This window comes from Callorhinus ursinus, unplaced genomic scaffold (genome assembly GCF_003265705.2).
Source record: "Callorhinus ursinus isolate GAN/ISIS: 27379988/994484 unplaced genomic scaffold, GSC_fseal_2.0 scaffold75, whole genome shotgun sequence".
NCBI classification, from domain to species: domain Eukaryota; kingdom Metazoa; phylum Chordata; class Mammalia; order Carnivora; family Otariidae; genus Callorhinus; species Callorhinus ursinus.
Window position 1 is genome coordinate 1,869,824 of NW_027397137.1, and position 22,694 is coordinate 1,892,517.

The 22,694-nt window shown below is 42.8% G+C and overlaps 1 protein-coding gene across 1 annotated transcript in view; it reads right to left on the reverse strand.

Moving 5' to 3' along the window:
* DSCAM (DS cell adhesion molecule) overlaps positions 1-22,694 on the reverse strand; it is an 822,687-nt gene that overhangs the window by 242,546 nt on the left and 557,447 nt on the right. Inside the window, exon 10 of the mRNA XM_073887019.1 lies at positions 10,986-11,105. Coding sequence (XP_073743120.1) covers positions 10,986-11,105 — 120 coding nt within the window. The remainder of the gene's footprint in view (positions 1-10,985; positions 11,106-22,694) is intronic.

Consider the following 22,694-nt stretch of genomic DNA (forward strand, 5'->3'; position numbering starts at 1 on the left):
TACAGGGATTGGAAGCTTGGGAAAACCCATTTCCTTCTGAATTGTCACCAGGCCCCGGTTTATATTTTACCAGCGAGAGGCACTTGAATACAGTTTGGAAGGTTCAGGGAACGAAAAACTACCATTCTCCTTCAGAAGCAACAAGCTGGGGAAGAGGCAGATGATGAACATCACTTCCGGGAGGACGTCACTTCTGGAAAAAGGTCACTTCCAGGAGAACATCACTCCCGGGAGAACACGTCACTGCTCTTGAGCCAGGGGCGGCTGTAGCCACAGACGGGAGTAGCTTCTTATAATTCCCATGTTTGTCGAGCTCCTGACAGGTAGCTGGGTTTCTCCCACCCTTCCCAAAATTTTGCATGCATCTAATTCCTGGTATTAAGTCTTTTTTTTTCATAAACCATCACACCTCAACTAGGACAGCATCAAAGTTACTTATTTTGTAGATCTGCATATAATTGTGCTCACTGTGCAATTCCGTTTCTTTCCCTTCATTCCTTTATGTCTGTACTAAAGACCCCACTCCAGGGAAAACCACCTCACTTAGGTCGACTAGTTTCAGGCCTGCCCAGTCCTGGCTACCATTTGGTAGTTCACTAGCTCAGCATGCCAACTGAATGACTTTAACTCTATACCTAATTGGCAAGGATTCCTTTTTATCGTTAAGGTGGAACACTGGCCCCTCACTCACTCATCAGAAAATAGAACCATGAACTGACAGAAGTCATCAGGGAGTTTAAGTGACTCCATTATGCTGATGCCACCATCATTTTGCGTTGGGATTGTGGGCTGTCGGGAGCTCCTGCTGCTGCATCCACCACACAAGGCCTGCAGCCACCTCTTCCCTGGAGCAAGAGATCCCCAAACATTTGCCCTCAGTGTGGCTGCCTCTGTCTATAAGAACAACGAGGAAGAGGGCAGGTGGAGGAGCGGAGAAAAAGAAGGGAAGGGAGGGAAAGATGGGCCTGGGGCCTATGGTCCTGGTGACCCTACCAAGGCTCAGGGAAATTGCAGCTTCTTTGGGTAGGGGTGGGGGAGTATCTTGGAGCACCTCCCGGGGCCACTAAACTCCACTTATTTTAGCCCAGAGGAAGGCAGAAGGTTTTCATCCACGCTGAGTTCTATTCTACCATCAAAGGAAGAAAATAAAACAATATGTTGAGTATCCATCCCCTACCGTTCAGCTCACAATCCTTTTCCAAGAACTCATGATGTTTGTGAGACCCATTGTCCCCATGTGGGGACCATATAAGTGGAGCTGTTTTTGTTGTACACAGGGAGCCACATTCCACCTTGAAGTTGGGTTTATTTTCACCACTATGTCACAGAGAGGTGTTGTCTTCTCCTTTTTTAGATTCTTTGAGCTCTTTCCCTGTATTAACTCCAGATTCTTGTGCTAGTGGGGACAGGGACACTGGATAACAATTGGGTCCAATAGCCTGGATGAGCCTGGTGTATGAGCTTGAAGCGGGTGTTGCTGGAAAGACCTAGGAGGTTGACTGTAGGTCCAGCAAACTGATGGCTCAGAGAGGTTAAACCATGGAGTTAGAGACTCAGGGAACTCTGCCCACACAGAGAACAGGGTAAGTGGTGAGCCCAGGAGTACCTGAGGGCTTGTCCCATGCTGCGTGTTCTTCCTGTCACTCCAAGACACAGGTCTTGGGGACTGTGGATGGCCCTGGGACGTTACCTTGCCCATGGGAGAGAAGGGGTGAGCAGGACCAAGGCGAGGCATTCTAGGGCAAGCCCCTGAAGTAGGAGGAGGCTCCCGAGGGGTTACCTGAGCAGTTGGACCAGGTACTGAGCATAGTGTTCGTGTCTCAGTCTGACATTGAGCATGATACAATGGAAACATCCAGGGAACTGTTGCAAGTGTCTGCTTTTATTTCTATAGATTTCTAAACAAAAGAGTCAAGCCCCTGTTGTCCCCTATAACAAGTCAACAATAAGCAAGGAGGGTTTGGGTAGTAGGGGCTGATGCCAAGCAACACTGGACACCTCTGGGACCTCGGTGGTAAGGGACAGCCAGGCCCTCTGACAGACTGCACCTGTGGATGCAAAAATGACCACCGTGAACGGCTTTCTGGGGACCGTGGGAGATGCCTGAACACAAGTAAAACCACCTTGCACTAAACAGCAGCAGATGCTTGGACACCTCTGAGGAAAACCAGAGCTGGGGGGAGTGAAGGCTCTGCTGAGGAGGGAAGGACACAGGCAGAGGCTGGGAGAAAGGCAATCTGAGAGAAACAGGCAGGACAAGGAGGGCCTCAAACCAACTGCAGGTCACTGTGTGTCCTAGAGAGCGGAAGAACACAGGAACTCTCCCAAATTAAGGGCAACCTCTCCCTCACTGGGAGGAGAGGCACAGGTGGCCTCAGAGGGCCAACAAAGCCTGGTTATCGATGGGCCGCCTTTCCACCCAGAAAAATGAAGAGGACCAAATACACCTGCAGGCAGAAGTTTACAAATACTGCCTCAGGCACACGGAAAGAAAGCAATTAAATTATAATGGACATTTTTAAAAGATTTAAATAGGGCACGTGAGTGGCTCAGTTGATGAAGCATCTGCCTTCAGCTCAGGTCATGATCCCAGGGTCCTGGGATTGAGCCCCACATCAGGCTCCCTGCTCTGCAGGGAGCCTGCTTCTCTCTCTACCCCCCCTGCTTTTGCTCCCTCTTACTATCTCTCTCTCTCTCTCTCAAATAAATAAATAAATAAAATCTTAAAAAAAAAAGATTTGAATAAATAGAGAGAGTGTCCATGATATTGGCTGGGAAAGCTCAATATTTTAATGAGGTCCCTGTTCTCCACGTTAACCTTTAAATTTATTACAATCTCCCAAAGTTTTCAGAATAAATTTTTCTAGAATTTGATAAAATTATTCTGACATTCATCTAGAAGAAATAAACAAACAAAACTCCATGTCAGAAAGACAGGACATTTTTAGGTGGGTGGGGGGATGGGGTAACTGGGGGATGGGTATTGAGGAGGGCACGGGATGTGATGAGCACTGGGTGTTATACGCAACTGATGAATCACTGACCTCTACATCAAAAACCAGTGACGAACTACATGTTGGCTAACTGAATTTCAACAAATAAAAAAGGGGAAAAAGAGAAAAAAAGAAGGAAATACAGGACATTTTTAGAAAACAAGTCAAGAGTATCATTGTACTAGATACTAAAATATATTTGAAAGAGAGAACCCTCTAATATGCATGGTCCCAATGCCAGAACGGACAGATCAGTGTAAAAGAAAGGATCTAAAACAGATTTCAGTGGACACATTCTCTTTTTTGTAGACTATAAAGTAATTCATGTTAGTGGGGGAGAAGTTGGGCTATCCAATACATGGTTTTAGGACCCCTGGTACCCACGTGAGCTGAGGATGATGACTGCTGGTGTTCTTGACTAATTGCTATGTGCCAGGCACCAGGATAAATGCTTTCTATGAATCATCTTACTAAATCGTTACATGCATCCCCTCATTTTATCCACCAGACACACGAGGAAGCTGTGGTTCACACAGGTTAAGTAATTTTCCCGTGGTAACATAGCCAGACAGTGTTGCATCTGGTGTCTGAACTCAGCTGACTCTCCTAACAGATGATTTCCTAACTACTTCTCCTAGATTCCCACCTCACTTATTTTTCTGAAAGAAAGCCCAAATTTAACACAGCTTAGTGTAAAAACAATAGGGTTTAAGGTTTAAAGATGGCAGCATAAAGCCAGCATTTCCTCGGGCGCCTGGGTGGCTCAGTTGGTTAAGCGACTGCCTTCGGCTCGGGTCATGATCCTGGAGTCCCGGGATCGAGTCCCACATCGGGTTCCCTGCTCGGCAGGGAGCCTGCTTCTCCCTCTGACCCTCTTCCCTCTTGTGTTCTCTGTCTCTCATTCTCTCTCTCTCTCAAATAAATAAATAAAATCTTTAAAAAAGAAAAAACAGCATTTCCTCTCTTCCTGGAAACCAACCATACAAGTACAAATAGGAGAAAGAGGGAACGAATATCTCAGCCACAAAGGAGGTAAATGGTAAACTCGAAGTGTACCTTGAGCAGAGCTGTGTGCAGAAAGACAAGGACAGAGGACCGTGGCTGTGAATCTGAGCAAGCATCAGGACGGGATGTGTTGTCAGAGTGGGAGCACATCCAAGGGGCCCTACCTGGGACCGCAGTGTGCCCAGGCTGGGTGGGGCTGGAGCTTTCCCTGCACCTGCTGTGGCTCTTAGAATCAGACAGGCAGGATTCAGCGAGGGACCAGATACTTGGACAAAGCAATCTCTTTGTGGGGATATGAATTCTCCTCCAATGGGAGTTCTCAAAAGGAAGCCAGCATCTAGCAAAGATGCTATGATAGAAGCAGAAAAAGCAATCAGGTGATGGGATCACACCAGAAAAATGTTGCCGTGAGTTAGATGAAAGCTGTGAACAAAACAGCCACTTGTCTAGGAAGCCAGAGCTCAAGCAAGAGTGAAATATGCACTGGCGGGAGTGGTGAAAGGAGGAGGAAAAAGGAAAGCACAAACGTGAAGGAAAAATTGGAGAGAACGCAAAGAACAGACTTGGCTCAGGTAAGAGGCATAGAAAATAAACATTAAAATATCATATTTGAGTCAACGGCTAAAAACTCAGAGACAAAACAGCTCCTGTAGTGGATAGGTGAAGGGAGCCCTGTGATGCCAAAGAGGCGACCCTGCAGAAGAAAATGAAAAGCAGGGAAGAGAACAAATATTTACAGGTGCAATTTAGGCATTGTTTCCTTGAATTAAAGATGCTTAGAATCCACATATTAAAGAGCATACCACAGCTGAGGGACAATTGGACCCCAAATGAATGACATGAAGGCACAGACCATACATTTGCTGGACTCCAAAGTCAGCTTCTTGGTTACATGCAGCAAAATGATTCTACTGGGAATTCAGGCAGCCCCTGTTCCCTCCCTGGAAATAACGTGAGCCACCAGTCTCCTACTAGCCAAACTGGCTTTATGTGTGAAAAAGGAACAGACACGCCATTGCGAACAGAGCAGAGCTTGGAATAGTTCTCACTGGAAAACAATGGCCAAGTACCAGTGGTAGCACAGGGTCAGTGTCACAGAACAGAGGTAAATCTAAAGTTGGGCATATGGCAGCAGACCAGAAGGCGGAAGGTATGAGCTCTGACAGGGCAGAAGGCATTTATCAAAAAAAGTATGCTTGGAAAGTTGCTCATTGCTTATCCTGGGGACTGAGGGCTGTCTACAGAGAGGCTGGCACTCCTGTGCTAACGGCAGCCCAATTTGCCCTCCGGGAGTGGGCGTGCTCCGTCTCTTGTGAAAGACGCCTCCCCTTCGCTCACACCCACAGCCAGCCCATCAGCCTGGTGGATTCTGAACTGCTTCCCCTCCTGCGGGGCTGTCACCCTGATCCAAGCCATGTCATGGCTTGGGGGCCGCTAACAGGCTCCAGCCACAGGTCCGGCCTCCACACACAGGGCCGATGCACCGTCCCTGCTGGAGTGCTCTAACAGCCTCCTGGTTCAGGGGTCAGCATGGCAGTGGAAGAAAGGGAAGACAGTCAGTGTCACTACTGTGACCCCCACTCACCCTCACCTTGGCATCGCCACATCCTTGTAATGACTGATGGGAGAGCTGACCTCCTGTGACCTCTTGGATCTCCTTTCACTCTGCCCCAGCTTCAGGGTCTTCTTCAGTGTTTCTGGAACATTCCAGGCACAAACACATTTCTGCCCCTGACTTTGGCACCGGCTGGCCCCTTGACCTTCGGTGCTTCCCCTGCAGATGTGCACGAGGCTCGTCTCCCATTTCTTTTTTTTTTTTTAATTTTTTATTGTTATGTTAATCACCATATATTACATCATTAGTTTTTGGTGCAGTGTTCCATGATTCATTGTTTGTTCATAACACCCAGTGCTCCATGCAGAACGTGCCCTCCTCAATACCCATCACCAGGCTAACCCATCCCCCTACCCCCCTCCCCTCTAGAACCCTCAGTTTGTTTTTCAGAGTCCATCATCTCTCATGGTTCGTCTCCCCCTCTGACATACTCCCCTTTTCTTCCTCTCCTGTTATCTTCTTCTTTTTCTTTTTTCTTAAAATATGTTGCGTTATTTGTTTCAGAAGTACAGATCTGTGATTCAACAGTCTTGCACAATTCACAGCGCTCACCGTAGCACATACCCTCCCCAATGTCTATCACCCAGCCACCCCATCCCTCCCACCCCCAACCACTCCAGTAACACTCAGTTTGTTTCCTGAGATTAAGAATTCCTCATATCAGTGAGGTCATGTGATACATGTCTTTCTCTGATTGACTTATTTCACTCAGCATAACACCCTCCAGTTCCATCCATGTCGTTGCAAATGGCAAGATCTCATTCCTTTTGATGGCTGCATAATATTCCATTGTGTATATATACCACTTCTTCTTTATCCATTCATCTGTCGATGGGCATCTTGGCTCTTTCCAGAGTTTGGCTATTGTGGACATTGCTGCTATAAACATTGGGGTACACGTACCCCTTCGGCTCGTCTCCCATTTCTTTCAGGCCTCGCTAACATTACCTGCCCTCGGGCCTTCCCTGATGACCTTATCTGAAATGCAAACTACTCCCCACTCCTCTCTGACCCCCACACACTAAGGCATGCTCTGACCATTGCCCTTGAAAAGTTTCCATGAGGAAGCTTCCTTGAGGTCAGAAGTAACCCTGTCCCTGGGCAGCCAGAGAGAGAAGGATGCCCCAGCAGGCCACACGCCAGAGCACTGGCTGATTCTTGCCAGAGCAGCCCCTCCTCGGGCCCGAGAGACTAACACGGGGATGGTCCCCAGGACAGTGGCTGAAACCTGTTCCCACCACCATATATTTCTGGGAACACAGATGAGGCCCACTATGGTATTCAGCCCTGATTTTAAAAAGTCTCTTTAGACAAGAGGCTTTGTTTGTCCGTGTGAAAGGACAAAACAGTCAGGAGACAGAATTGGATGTTTCAGACTTGGTGCATCCATACCCAGAGTCAAAACTGTGAGAATGTTATCTTCCCACAAAGACTGATTCCTTCCTGCGCCCGCTGTCCTCAAGCCACTGCACTGACTCTGGAATTCTGCAGCCTCAGGATTAAACTGTTGCAGCTCTCAGAGGAACAACCCAAGTCCATTGTGTTTACATCTCTTTGGGTCACACATAAGGAATGCGCCCTGATGCTCTCAGTGAATATTTGATTACTGGGAACACATTCCATAAGCAAAGCTAAATTTTTCTTAAGAAACATCTTTATCACTTGTATAATTAAAATGATAATATACAATCTCCCCCTTTTCCATTGGAAGATATTTAAAAATAAGCATTGGGGCACCTCGGTGGCTCGGTCAGTTAAGCTGCCAACTCTGGATTTAGGCTCAGGTCGTGATCTCCAGGTCCTGGGATCAAGTCCCGCACCAGGATCCTTGCTCAGCAGGGAGTCTGCTTAGGATTCTCTCTCTCCCTCTTCCTCTGTCCTTATCCCAACTTACATGCGCTCTCTCTCCCTCAAATAAATCTTTAAAAATAAGCAGGCCTCTTATTTAAAAAAAACAATAAAAATAAGCATAACACCGGTATTATTCATTGTAGAAACTGGCAATGGTATAAACTGTGGAAGGTTGTGTGCAGGAATACAATTCTGGCCAGTGGCCAAGGTGTCTTGAAAGTGATAGAAATTGCTTACTCTGAGCCAGCCATTCTACTCATAGAAATTTACCCCTGGAAAAAATGGACACATACAAGGATCGATGAGATAGAGTCACCATGACATTTTTAGGATAGTGAAAACTCAGAAGAATGCTAACATACCCTACGCAGCAAGAGCGTTGGATGCACCTAACTGCCAAGGGTCCACCCTCCCCTCTTAACTTCATGAAGTAGCCCAAATTGTAGGCATGGTGGCCACGTGCGTTGTTACAAAGCATCTCGCAGACCCCTATGGGGTTTTTTGTTGGTTTGTTGGTTTTGACGCTTATTACCAGATTTATTAGAGAAATCTCTATTCAAGGTAAAAGGCAGGGAGGGGCGGTGGGTGTGGGGAGCCGGGACCGGGCCTGCCTAGCCTCCCAGGACCGGCAGTGGTTGCAGTTAGAGTGGTGCCCATGGCTCTGGGTTTGACCAAGACAGCGCTCTGTGCCCGATGAGGCTGCATTCTGGATTGTCACATGCCAGACCACCAGGGTTGAGCACATGGAACCCACAGGGAGAATTAAGACACAAGTGGTTTGCAGTTTCATTGTTTTGAAATCAGTTTGACCATAAAAATGAGACTGGGGTGGGACCAGCGATGCAACTGAGCCACCAGAGAAAAGGTGGGGGAGGGGCTGGCCCCAAGTGCGGGGCCAGCAGAACTGATTTATGGACATTCTGGAGAGGTCCCTGCAGGGGGATGACTCAGGTCGGGTGGCAGCTCTCTCCCTTCCGTGGAAAAGCTGGAAGTGGCCATGGAGCTTAGTGGTGGGAGCTGCTTGCCAACAGGGGCAGAACAAAGGTATAAGCAGTTTGGGTCCCTGATACCCCAGAGGAAAAAACAAACTGGTCCTGAACTATCTGTCCAGACTCCTCATACGAGAAAGAGTAAACCCTTGTGGCTTTAAGTCACTGAGCCCAATTCCAGCAAAGGCAAAGAGATAGTTAGAGGGACTTATGGAAGTATTAATGTGACTACTACACAGGTATTAAAAAGTCATAATGATCACCCATGTTCATTGACATGGAAAGAAATTCACAGCATATTGATAACTGAAGAAAGGAGATTATAAGTTAGGAAGAATCATATGATCAATTAAAAAAGCCTACAAAATTATATGCTTATCCATGGATATATATATTTGCTAGGGGACAGGTCTGAAAGGCTAACCAAAAACACAGAGTAGTTATCTTTATCTTTGAATGATGCTATTTGGGGGGAATTTAACTTCATAAAAATTTTTTGTTGCAATTTCTATGTGTTTCTTTGATGATTTCATATTGCACATAAAATTTAAAAATAAAAAAGGCTACTGAAACTTAATTCGCACATGAATGACGGGAAGGAATAAAATGTCTATCAGATTCATGACAGAGGAAGCACTATTTCATCTATGAAAAACACTCTTACAAATAAATAAAATATGGAGAGAAGCATGTAAATAACATAAATAAGAAATTTCCCAAAAGGGAAGCAGAAGTGGTCAGTAAACAGAGGATAAAAATGTTGTAACATCATTAGTAATCCAAATATACAAATTAAAACAGAAAGCCATTTCAACCACTCACATTATAAAGAACAAAAAGATCCTTTCGAATTGGCGAGGATGCAGGGACACACAGAGCCTCACCCTGCTGGTGAGTGTGCAAACTGCTGCAGTATTTTCCAAAGGACCCTGGGCCAGTACAGACCAAAAGCCTTCAACGTGGTCATGCTACTTTACTTCTAAGGATTTCCCTAAAGAAAGCAATCACACAGACACACATCGCATACACATCCAAGGATGTTCATCCGGTGGAGTTTATAGCAGTGATACACTGAAAACAATCTCAAGGAGAAAGAGGGAGCCTTGCACAATGGCAAAATCAGATATATTTTTGAAGAAGGTAAGTGTTGTGGGAAATGTTCATAATGTCATATCCGAACATGTATATAAACTAAGTTAAATGCATCCTGTTTGTTTTCATGTAATGCAACATGAGGCTTCAGATATGGCCTAAAATAAAAGGTCACGTGGGCAGATATTCTGAATAACAGGCTTAGGTTTTTGAATAAAATGCTTTCACATGGACAATGTATGTGGCAGGCTACAGGGGAGGAGCCTTAGGGAATTCTTAAAAATTTAACTGATTCCCTCCTGCGATGAAGTGGTTTCTAGCACACTCTTCCCTCCCTCTTCTCTTTCCCCCTGGATGGAGGTGGTAAGTGACCCATTTGTTCTGCTTTTGTTGCACTGATATTTCCATAATAAGAAAATGCAACATGTTACTTTAAAAAGCAACATCTGGAATACAAACCATAATAAAGCAAACAAATAAATAATATACTCAGAACAATTAAACACACATAGTAGGTCTTAGATTGTTAGGAAAAGAGACCATGATTTATTTGTTTATCCCACCCGTGTGCATTTGGCCTTCAACCGTTTGATAAATTACTGAGTGAAGATGAGTGAATGAGAAAAGAAAGAGAACTCCAATATGTTGGTGAGCACAGTTAAGCACCCTTCCCTGGAGAAGACTGTAAGATGGATATAAATGATCTCTATGGTGTCTAGAATGATCCCCATTAGTCTGCATGTTACATGTTTCTATTCCTGTAATGTTTACAGCCTTACCTTAAAACTGGCAAAGATGCTTTGTCTTTGAAGAGAAAGCATGATTAGACACACATATTCAAGCAAAGAACACTGGATGCTCAACATAGGACATGGATGTGTGTGTTTTTAAAAGAGCATACCAAAAACAAAAGAGCATATCAGGCAAATGATATGGAATTTGTATATTCTAAGATAACTAGTTAAATAAATCAATCAACAATTTTATTTTTAACCTTCTATACCCACTTAATGTCATATGTATAAATCCTGGGGAAATTCTTTTCAAACAACGGACAATTCTGACAATTTGTTCTTGTGTCTGCACTTGGAGGGGTGTGCAGTGTTCCCTAAGCAGATCATGGTTACACCACACAGGTAGGCAATGCAGAGCTTTCCCTAAGGCTGAAATAACTTCCATTGAATCCCCTGCCCCATTCATGATCTTTCCCAGGGCATGCTCTACAAGACCAGACACTCCTGGTTCAAATTAAAAACACTCAGGTGGACCAGAAGGGGTAAATGTGAGAAGACAGACTTGGTGGGGATGAGAACATATCTCCTTGCCAGAAGCATGTCTGGAAGGATTAGCGGAGCAAAATTTAGAGGAGCAAAATGCTCCTCTAATTCTTTAGATTCTACCATGTTTGGCAGGCAACAAGCAAATCAAGTAACATCATACCTTTAGAGAATTTCCACACTATGGTGGGTACAGGATAGCCCTCAGCTGAGCAATTGAGGATGACAGCCTTGCCATAAATCCCGTCCTGGTCCCGTGGCTGAACCACAAATTTGGGAGGAACTGAAAAGAGAGAAATGTCACTCTTAATTCAGACAAGAAACACAACTTATTTTAATACCTTTAGGTATGATTTGAAGTCCAAAAATTTTAATGAACATTAAAATACAAACAACATGTGCAAGGACCCAACAAGCGGCAGATCCGGGGAGACTCCCCTTCCTCCCCCGGGAGAAGCGGCGCGGGAGCGCACCGCAGGGATATGCTGGGTTTGGAGACTCCACACGGGGTCGGGTGCCAGAGATAGAAACGCTCGGTCACAGGCCGGGTGAGCACGGAGTGCGGCCGGAGACCAGGGAGACGGGAGTGACTGCTTTTCTCTGGGGGTGCACTGAGGAGTGGGGCCCCGAGTTCTCAGCTCCTCCGGGTGGAGATTGGGAGGCCACCATTTTCACCCTGGTCCTCCAAAGCTGCACCGAGAGCTTGCAAGGAACAAAAGCTCCTGAGAGCAAACCCGAGCAGATTGCTTAGCCCAGACCGACAAGGGCGGGGCAATTCCGCCTCCGGCAAAGACATTTGGGAACCACGGCAACAGGCCCCTCCCCCAGAAGATCAGCACGAACAGCCAGCAAGCCAAGACCAAGTTTACCAATCAAGGAGAACGGCAGAACTCCAGCGCTAGGGGAATACTGCACATAGAATTCATGGCTTTTTTACCATGATTCTTTAGTCTTTGAAAGTTAATTTTTTTAACTTTTTTTAAATTTTTCTTTTTCCCTTTTTCAACCAACATCCTATCAATCCCTTTTTTAAAAAACATTTTTATTCTTCATTTTTAGAGTCATAATCTATCCATCCTTAATAGTTACCCTTATTTTTGCCATATATATATCAGTTGTTCTCTCTTCAAAATTTTGAGATATGGTTTCTTCTAACAGATCAAAATATACCCTAGGGGCGCCTGGGTGGCTCAGTTGGTTAAGCGACTGCCTTCGGCTCGGGTCATGATCCTGGAGTCCCGGGATCGAGTCCCACATCGGGCTCCCTGCTCAGCAGAGAGTCTGCTTCTCCTTCTCACCCTCCTCCCTCTCGTGCTCTCTGTCTCTCATTCTCTCTCTCAAATAAATAAATAAAATCTTAAAAAAAAAAAAACATATACCCTAAATCTCCAGTGTATGGCTTTCTTCTAGTCTCTTGCCTGATCATATTCTCTCCCTTTTTTTTTTTAAATCCTCTTCTTTCTTTTTTCAAACAACTGATCTTATGAATTCCTTTTATAAAATCTTTTATAATTATCATTTTAAAGTCATAATCCATCCCTTCATCATATTAATCCTTATTTTTGTACATATATAAGTTCTTCTTTCTTTAAAATTTTGGGAGGCACTTTCTTCTAAGAGACCGAAATACAACCAAAATCTAGTGTGTGGCACTGATCTATGCACCAGCCTGATCATATTTGATCATATTCTGTTTTTTTTTTTGTTTTGTTCTGTTTTTGTTTCTTTTTATGTTTTTCTTTTTCTTCTTCTTTTCCTTCGTTTTCCCCTGGTTTCAGGTCTTTTCTGATTTGTTTAGAGTATATTTTCTGGGGACATTGTTAACCTGTTAGCATTTTGTTCTCTCATTCATCTATTCTCCTCTGGACAAAATGACAAGACAGAAAAACTCACCTCAACAAAAAGAACAAGAGACAGTACCGACTGCCAGGGACCTACTCAATATGGACATTTGTACGATGTCGGAACTAGAGTTCAGAATGATGATTTTAAAGATACTAGCTGGGCTTGAAAAAAGCATGGAAGTTATTAGAGAAAGCCTTTGTGGAGAAATAAAAGAACTAAAATCTAACCAAGTCGAAATCAAAAAGGCTATTAATGAGGTGCAATAAAAAATGGGGGCACTAACTGCTAGGATAAATGAGGCAGAAGAGAGAATCAGTGATATAGAAGACCTAATGATGGAAAATAAAGAGGCTGAGAAAAAGAGGGATAAACAACTACAGGATCACGGGGGCAGAATTCGAGACATAAGCGATACGAAAAGATGAAACAACATTAGAGTAATTGGAATCCCAGAAGAAAAAGAAAGAGAGAGAGGGGCAGAAAGTATATTGGAGCAAATGATAGCAGAGAACTTCCCTAATGTGAGGAAGGAAACAGGCATCAAAACCCAGGAAGCACAGAGAAGCCCCCTCAAAATCAATAAAAATAGGTCAACACCCTGACATCTAATAGTAAAACTTCCAAGTCTCAGAATCAAAGAGAAAATCCTGAAAGCAGCTCAGGAGAAGAGATCTGTAACCTACAATGGTAGAAATATTAGATTGGTAACAGATCTATTCACAGAGACCTGGCAGGCCAGAAAGGACTGGCAAGATATCTTCAGAGCACTAAACAAGAAAAATATGCAGCCAAAAATACTATATCCAGCTAGGCTGTCATTGAAAATAGAAGGAGAGATAAAAAGCTTCCAAGACAAACAAAAACTAAAGGAATTTGCAAACACAAAACCAGCCCTACCGGAAATATTGAAAGGGGTCCTCTAAGCAAAGAGAGAGCCTAAAAGCAACAGAGACCAGAAAGGAACACAGACAATATACAGTAACAGTCAGTCACCTTACAGGCAATACAATGGCACTAAATTCCTACCTTTCAATAGTTACCCTGAATGTAAATGGGCTAACTGCCCCAATCAAAAGACACAGGCTATCAGATTGGTTTAAAAACAAGAGCCATCGATATGCTGTCTGCCAGACGCATTTTAGACCCAAAGACACCCGCAGATTGAAAGTGAGGGGGTGGAAAACCATTTACCATGCTAATGGACACCAAAAGAAAGCTGGGGTGGCAATCCTTATATCAGACAAATTAGATTTTAAACCAAAGACTGTAATGAGATGTGAGGAAGGACACTATATCCTACTTAAAGGGTCTATCCAACAAGAAGATTGAACAAAAGTAAATATCTATGCCCCTAACATGGGAGCAGCCAATTACATAAGCCAATTAATAACAAAAGCAAAGAAACACATCAACAGTAATACAATAATAGTGGGGGACTTTAACATCCCCCTGACTGTAATGGACAGATCATCTAAGCAAAAGATCAACAAGGAAATAAGGACTTCACATGATACTCTGGACCAAATGGACTTCACAGATATATTCAGAACATTCCAACCCAAAGCAACAGAATACACATTCTACTGTAGTGCCCATGGAACATTCTCCAGAATAGATCACATCCTAGGTCACAAATCAGGTCTCAACTGGTACCAAAAGTTTGGGATCATTCCCTGCATATTTTCAGACCACAATGCTTTGAAACTAGAACTCAATCACAAGAGGAAAGTCGGGAAGAACTCAAATACATGGAGGCTAAAGAGCATCCTACTAAAGAATGAATGGATCAACCAGGAAATTAAAGAAGAATTAAAAAAAATTCATGGAAACCAATGAAAATGAAAACACAACTGTTCAAAATCTTTGGGATACAGCAAAGGCAGTCCTGAGAGGAAAGTATATAGCAATACAAGCCTTTCTCAAGAAACAAGAAAGGTCTCAAATACACAACCTAACCCTACACCTAAAGGAGCTGGAGAAAGAACAGCAAATAAAGCCTAAACCCAGCAGGAGAAGAAAAATAATAAAGATCAGAGCAGAAAGCAATGAAATAGAAACCAAAAGAACAGTAGAAGAGATCAACAAAACGAGGAGACGGTTCTTTGAAAGAATTAACAAGATTGATAAACCCCTGGCCAGACGGATCAAAAAGAAAAGAGAAATGACCCAAATCAACAAAATCATGAATGAAAGAGGAGAGATCACAACCAACACCAAAGACATACAAAAAATTATAAGAACATTTTATGAGCAATTCTATGCCAGCAAATTAGATAATCTGGAAGAAATGGATGCATTTCTAGAGATGTATTAACTACCAAAACTGAACCAGGAAGAAATAGAAAACGTGAACAGACCTATAGCCACTAAGGAAATTGAAGCAGTCATCAAACATATCCCAAAAAACAAAAGCCCAGGGCCAGATGGCTTCCCAGGGGAATTCTACCAAACATTTAAAGAAGAATAAATACCTATTCTTCTGAAACTATTCCAAAAAATAGAAATGGAAGGAAAACTTCCAAACTCGTTTTATGAGGCCAGCATTACCTTGATCCCCAAACCAGATAAAGACCCTATTAAAAGGAGAATTACAGACCAATATCCTTGATCAATATGGATGCAAAAATTCTCACCAAAGTACTAGCCAATAGGATCCAACAGTACATTAAAAGGATTATTCACCACAACCAAGTGGGATTTATCCCTGGGCTGCAAGGTTGGTTCAACATCCGCAAATCAATCAACGTGATACAATACATTAACAAAAGAAAGAACAAGAATCATATGATCCTCTCAATAGATGCAGAAAAAGCATTTGACAAAGTACAGCATCCTTTCTTGTTCAAAACTCTTCAGAGTATAGGGATAGAGGGTACATACCTCAATATCATACAAGCCATCTATGAAAAAACCACATTGAATATTATTCTCAATGGGGAAAAACTGAGAGCTTTCCTCCTAAGGTCAGGAACGTGGCACGGATGTCCACTATCAACACTGCTATTCAACATAGTTTAGAAGTCCTAGCCACAGCAATCAGACAACAAAAAGAAATCAAAGGCATCCGAATTGGCAAAGAAGAAGTCAAACTCTCACTCTTTGCAGATATTATGATACTTTATGTGGAAAACCGAAAGACTCCACCCCAAAACTGCTAGAACTCATACAGGAATTCATTCAAGTGGCAGGATATAAAAGCCATGCACAGAAATCAGTTGCATTCCTATACACCAATAACAAGACAGAAGAAAGAGAAATTAAGGAGTCGATCCCATTTACAATTGCATCCAAAACCATAAGATACCTAGGAATAAATCTAATCAAAAAGGCAAAGGACCTGTACTCAGAAAACTATAAAATACTCATGAAAGAAATTGAGGAAGACACAAAGAAATGGAAAAACGTTCTATGCTCATGGATTGGAAGAACAAATATTGTGAAGATGTCAATGCTACCTAGAGCAGTCTACACATTCGATGCAATCCTCATCAAAATGCCATCCACTTTTTTCAAAGAAATGGAACAAATAATCCTAAAATTTGTATGGAACCAGAAAAGACCCCGAATAGCCAGAGGAATGTTGAAAAAGAAAAGCAAGGCTGGTGGCATCACAATTCCTGACTTCCAGCTCTATTACAAAGCTGTCATCATCAAGACAGTATGGTACTGGCACAAAAACAGACACATAGATCAATGGAACAGAATCGAGAGCCCAGAAACGGACCCTCAACTCTAGGGTCAACTCATCTTTGACAAAGCAGGAAAGACTGTCCAATGGAAAAAAGACAGTCTCTTCAACAAATGGTGTTGGGAAAATTGGACAGCCACTTGCAGAAGAATGAAACTGGGCCATTTCCTTACACCACACACAAAAATAGACTCAAAATGTTTGAAAGACCTAAATGTGAGACAGGAGTCCATCAACATCCTAAAGGAGAAGACAGGCAGCAACCTCTTTGACCTCAGCCACAGCAACTTCTTCCTAGAAACATTGCCAAAGGCAAGGGAAGCAAGGGCAAAATAAACTATTGGGACTTCATCAAGATAAAAAGCTTTTGCACGGCAAAGGAAACAGTCAACAAAACCAAAAGGCAACCGACAGAATGGGAGAAGATATTGGCAAATGACATATCAGATAAAGGGCTAGTATCTAAAATCTATAAAGAACTTATCAAACTCAACACCCAAAGAACAAATGATCCAGTCAAGAAATGGGCAGAAGACATGAAGAGACATTTTTCCAAAGAAGACATCCAAATGGCCAACAGACACATGAAAAAGTGCTCAGCATCACTTGGCATCAGGGAAATCCAAATCAATACCTCAATGAGATATCACCTCACACCAGTCAGAATGGCTAAAATTAACAAGTCAGGAAACGACAGATGTTGGCGGGGATGCGGAGAAAGGGGAACCCTCCTACACTGTTGGTGGGAATGCAAGCTGGTGCAGCCACTCTGGAAAACAGTATGGAGGTTCCTCAAAAAGTTGAACATAGAGCTACCATACGACCCAACAATTGCACTGTTGGGTATTCACCCCAAAGATACAAATGTAGGGATCCGAAGGGGTACATGCACCCCAATGTTGATAGCAGCAATGTCCACAATAGCCAAACTGTGAAAAGAGCCAAGATGTCCATCGACAGATGAATGGATAAAGAAGAGGTGGTATATATACACAATGGAATATATTGCAGCCATCAAAAGGAATGAGATCTTGCCATTTGCAATGACGTGGATGGAACTGGAGGGTGTTATGCTGAGGGAAATAAGTCAGTCAGAGAAAGACATGTATCATATGACCTCACTTATGAGGAATTCTTAATCTCAGGAAACAAACTGAGGGTTGATGGAGTGGTGGGGGGTGGGAAGGATGGGGTGGCTGGGTGATAGACATTGGGGAGGGTATGTGCTATGGTGAATGCTGTGAATTGTGCAAGACTGTTGAATCTCAGATCTGCATCTCTGAAACAAATAATACAGTATATGTTAAAAAAAAAAAAGAAGAAGAAGATAGCAGGAGGGGAAGAATGAAGAGGGGCAAATCGGAGGGGGAGACAAACCATGAGAGAGGATGTACTCTGTAAAACAAACTGAGGTTCTAGTGGGGAGGGAGGTGGGAGGATGGGTTAGCCTGGTGACGGGTATTAAAGAGGGCACGTTCTGCGTGGAGCACTGGGTGTTATACGCAAACAATGAATCATGGAACACTACATCAAAAACTAATGAGGTAATGTATGGTGATTAACATAATAATAAAAAATTAAAAAAAAAGAATCTCAGAAACTTTTCCATCAAAATCTGAATCTCAGAAACTTTTCCATCCTAAAGTGATTAATTATGGGATGAACTTCTAAGAGGTCAATCACAGAATTATGTAAGAGGAGATGGATTGTGTCCACCATATGTCAGACACCTAACCAATGTGAGCATTCTTCCTCTCCTTTGCATAATTCCTGGTAAAGCTAATCTTGTCTGCCTTGCAATTTCCAGAATTCTTATTTTTGACACAGAAACATGGGCCTCTGTGCTACAGATCATTAGGGATTCCAGCCATCACATGAATGGACTGGGAGAAAGATCAGAGTTTATGTGAGATAGAAGCTTAGAAGCATGTTGAAATGATACAAACCATAGTGAAGATAATTTTGGCCATAAAATAGCCAAGGAGGAGGGAATGATAGACACAAGAAGCAGCTGGAGATGGAACTCACTGCATTGTTTCTGAAAGAGATGACCGTGATGGCTAGGAGTACAGAGCCAAGGACTAAACACTGGGGCTTGTGCTCCAACTGTTTCTTCCAGTTGGATGATCTGGTGCAAGCTATCAAATGTCTCTTGGTTTCAATTTCCTTATTGGTGAATTGGGGATAATTATAGCACTCATTTTATAGGATTGGTGTGGGGATCAAATAAATTATGATTGCAAATGTTCTCAGAACAGTGCCTGGAAGATATTAAGTGCTCTAGGAGTGCTGGTTAATTTAATAAATGCAGGTATGTCCAGCTTTAACATAACCTTAACAAACACAATTCCCAACTTGCAAATTAAATAATTTATACAGCCGATGGGTGTCTTCAATATTGCTTAACTAGTAAGCAATTTTACTTCATTTGGATGATATGCTGAGACACACATATTCAATAAAATGTAAATATATTTAAATAAGGTGATAGGGATGACTATCTCATGCTGGAGAAAAATGCTGGAGATTATATAGAGCAAAGTTTTCTAGTAAAAATAATCAACCTCAAAGATAGATTACAAAGTTTAAGGCACCATGCCAAAATCACTCTGGCCAGGTAGAAGGTAAATATGCAGTCATCTATAGTCTATGCTCTATTTGGCTCAAATTCTGCTGAGAGAAGGAAACCCCTTGTCAAATGGGCAGGATAACTAATCTCTTGCATTTCCTCTGGAAGGATGTCTAATTATAATTGATCCATGACCCCTCCCCTCAGTTTGGTTCCAATCCAAAGGGACATTACTTAAAAACTGATCAAAGAGGTTTACATGGGAAATGACCATTGACATATTGCAAGTGGAAGGTAATTACAGATGGAAATGGCTCATAAAACTGCAAATTATCTTTCACATCTTCCTTTTTCATCTCCTTGTATCAGGTACTGATGGTTCTCCCTCGAAAATGTATCACATATCCCCAAATTCTCTTTATCTTCACTGCCATGCTCTGGTCACAATGGGTAGGCTGGGTGTATGGTAAAGTGCCACACACCCTCCAACCATCTGGTTTCAGCACACGGAGGGCTGGACAGTTCCATGCACTTGCCAGGGTACCACACCAAGAGCATGAGTCTCTCTTTGCTGTCCCAGAGCCTTCTCTGGACTTACAAATGCTTAGTCACTTTCACTGATGCAACCCAGAAATGTGGGAAACAAACACATAACAATGAGAGAGGGCGGGGGGGGGGAGTGCCCCTCCTCTCCATCCTTCCATCCCATGGAATGATTCTGAGGCACCTTCTATGCCTGTGCTTCTCAAACATTAGAGGGCATCAAAATCTCCTGAAGAGCTGACTAAAACACAAGTTGCTGAACCCTATCTTCCAAAGTTTTGACTCAGTAGATCTGAGGAGGGATCCAAGATACTGTCTTTTTAATAAGCTTCAAGTGATGCTGAGGCTGCTGGTCCAGAGACAATACTTTGAAAATCACTGTTCTCTGTGAGTCCTCAGAGGATTCCTCAGGGTACAAATGAGCCCCAACTGCCCACAGGATCAACAAGCTCATTAAAACAACTTTAATTGATACTTTCCCTCCCTTTCTGATCTCATTCCCACCCCCCATCCCTCACTCTGGAATCCAGGAATCACATCTCAAATAAGTGATCAGCGGTCAATCATGGACCTCGAACTCTGCTTTCAGAGGCACTCCCCTTGAAACAAGGCCAATACTGGTTCTTAGCTGGTTTCTGGAGTAGCCTCCTCACTGGTCTACCTGGCACCTACAGCCCAACTTGAATCTGTTCCCCATACAGTGGCCTGAAGAATCCAAGACACTAATTGGATGAGGTGAGTCCCTGCTTAAAATCACCAGTGCATTCCCATTGTCCCTTGATATAATCCAGACTTCTACAATATCTTGAAGGCTCTTTATGACTTGGGTCTCTAGTCTCCAGCTTCATCTCTTGACACTCCCCTTTTGCTGTTCTAAAACCCCATCTATTCTCCAACCCCCACGATTGCTCTTGCTGCTGGGTCTTCACATAAGCTTCTGCATTTCTTTGTTTAACAAATTCTCACTTATTATTATTACATCTCAGCTCAAAGCCCATTTTGTCTGGAACACCCTTACTGATGCTGTGGATGAGATTGACTGCCCCCACAAACCCTGTGTTACCTGCTATTGCCTTTATCAAACATGTCTCGTATTGCTGCTTTCATTGCCTGTCTCCCCCGTCAGGCTCTATACCATAGGAGAATAAGAATCATTCCTTTCCCACAGACCACTGGATCCCCAGCATGGGGCACAGCAATAGAACAACAGAAAGCTCTCTGAAAATGCTTGTTGAATGGACAAACAAATAGGTATTATTATTCCAGTTTTACAGAATAGAGAAATAGATTTTGTCCAGAGTAGCATGTCTAAGTTAATACCACAGATCAGAGTGACTCTAATGCCGAAAGCTTTGGAGTGGATGGACCTACTCTCTTCTGAGGGTAGAGAGCAGAAAGCATTCTAGGAGGACTCTGGGCAAAGAGATACGGACAGGAGGTGGAGCTGTTGCAATTTGAGCTAAAACTTATGATAGGACCTGAAGACTTAATACTCTCTGTCGTCTGGGTTATAATTCCCCAAAGTTGCTAGTTCCCTTTTTAAAAATTATATCTTGGGGGTACCTGGCTGGCTCAGTTGGTTAAGTTGCTGGCTCTTGGTCTCTGCTCAGGTCACGATCTTGAGGTTGTGAGATTAAGCCCCACATCTGGCTGTGCGCTCAGTGAGAAGTCTACTTCAGATTGTCTCTCCCTCTCCCTCTGCCCCTCCCTCCAGCTTGTGTGTTCTCTCTCTCTCTTTCTCTCTCTCTCTTAAATAAAGAAATAAAATCTTTTAAAAAATAACATTATATTTTTGTTTCCTTTTATTTGTGTAACACTTTATTTGGTGTGTTGTAGTGAGCATGTTTGCCAATATAGTTGGTTTTCCAATAGAAAGTGGAGGAGGAGGGTGATTAAGGAAATGGAAGGGATAGATTCAACCAAATAATTATGTCACACCCCCATTCTTGACATACACCTTAGTGTCATGGGACCCATGTAGTCTGACAGTATCTCAAGACCCCTGGGATTCCTTGGAGGGAGCTGAATATTGAAAATTATCTGGAATTTGTGCTTAAAAATGTGCAGAAACTAAACTTTTTTTGAATGGTGTGTTTTCAACTTGTATTCTAACTTTTACAAGTAAATTCTGCCTCTAACAGTTTTACAAAAATGTTCTGAAAAGGCTATAAAACTGTTTAATAAGTTTAAAAAATGAGGGCTGTTCAAAATACAGTGATCTTTGGTTTGGTCTGTTTATTAAAGGAAGGAATTATTTTTGGAGTTTTAAGAGAGGAATAGTAGTATGCTTATAATAGGACAGGTATTTTTCTTTTTTAATTTATTTTTTTGTTTTATTATGCCACGTTAGTCACCATACAGTACATCATTATTTTTTGATGTAGGACGGGTATTTTTCAATGTTAGATGGAGTCCAATTTTTTTTAATGTTTGAAATGCATGGCCTCCAAGAAGCTATATATTTCCAAAGAATGGATATAAGCTTCCTTAAGCTGTCAACAGGGACAGGGATTCGGCTTTACTGAAGGTAAAACTGGAAGCTATTTGGTGGGGGGGGGGCATGTACATAAATATTGCCATTCTCTACTGGATGGCATTTAGTCAAGATGCTAATTGGTCAAAGTCTAGGTAAGATTTAATTTATGACACTGGAAACTAAAATCCAATGGCTTCCTGTCACAAGCAGAAAGATGGCCTGGCCTTTGTCCTCAAACCTTTCCCTCCTCCCTTATGGGACACTGAGCCCATTGTTCTCTTGCTGCTCTTTGAACACACAAACCTCACTCCTAACTGAGGTTCTTCAAGCTTGGTCTATCTGCCTGGCACTCCCTGTGCTTTATTCCCTCACCTTAGTGAAGTCTGCTCCAAAATCTCTTCAGAAAGGCTTCCCCTGTCCACCTGACCTGACATACCTTTCCTACCCCTATCACTTTCAATCCTCCTACTAGTTTTACTTTCATAGTACATGTAGATACCCGACATTGTGTGTTTGTTGTCTCTGTCTTCCACTGGAATGTGAGGTTTATGGAGCAGGAACTTGGGATGTCTATTTTGATCATCACTGTACCCCAGCACTCAGAATATCTGGTATAAAATAGATGCTTAATAAATGTTTGTTGGAAGAATCAATGGATGAAGTAAAATGATAGCACAAATATGATATCAAAAATTGGACCACTAAACATAGCAATAAGATAGTGGCCTTGTATAATTTTTATTTTCCTTGC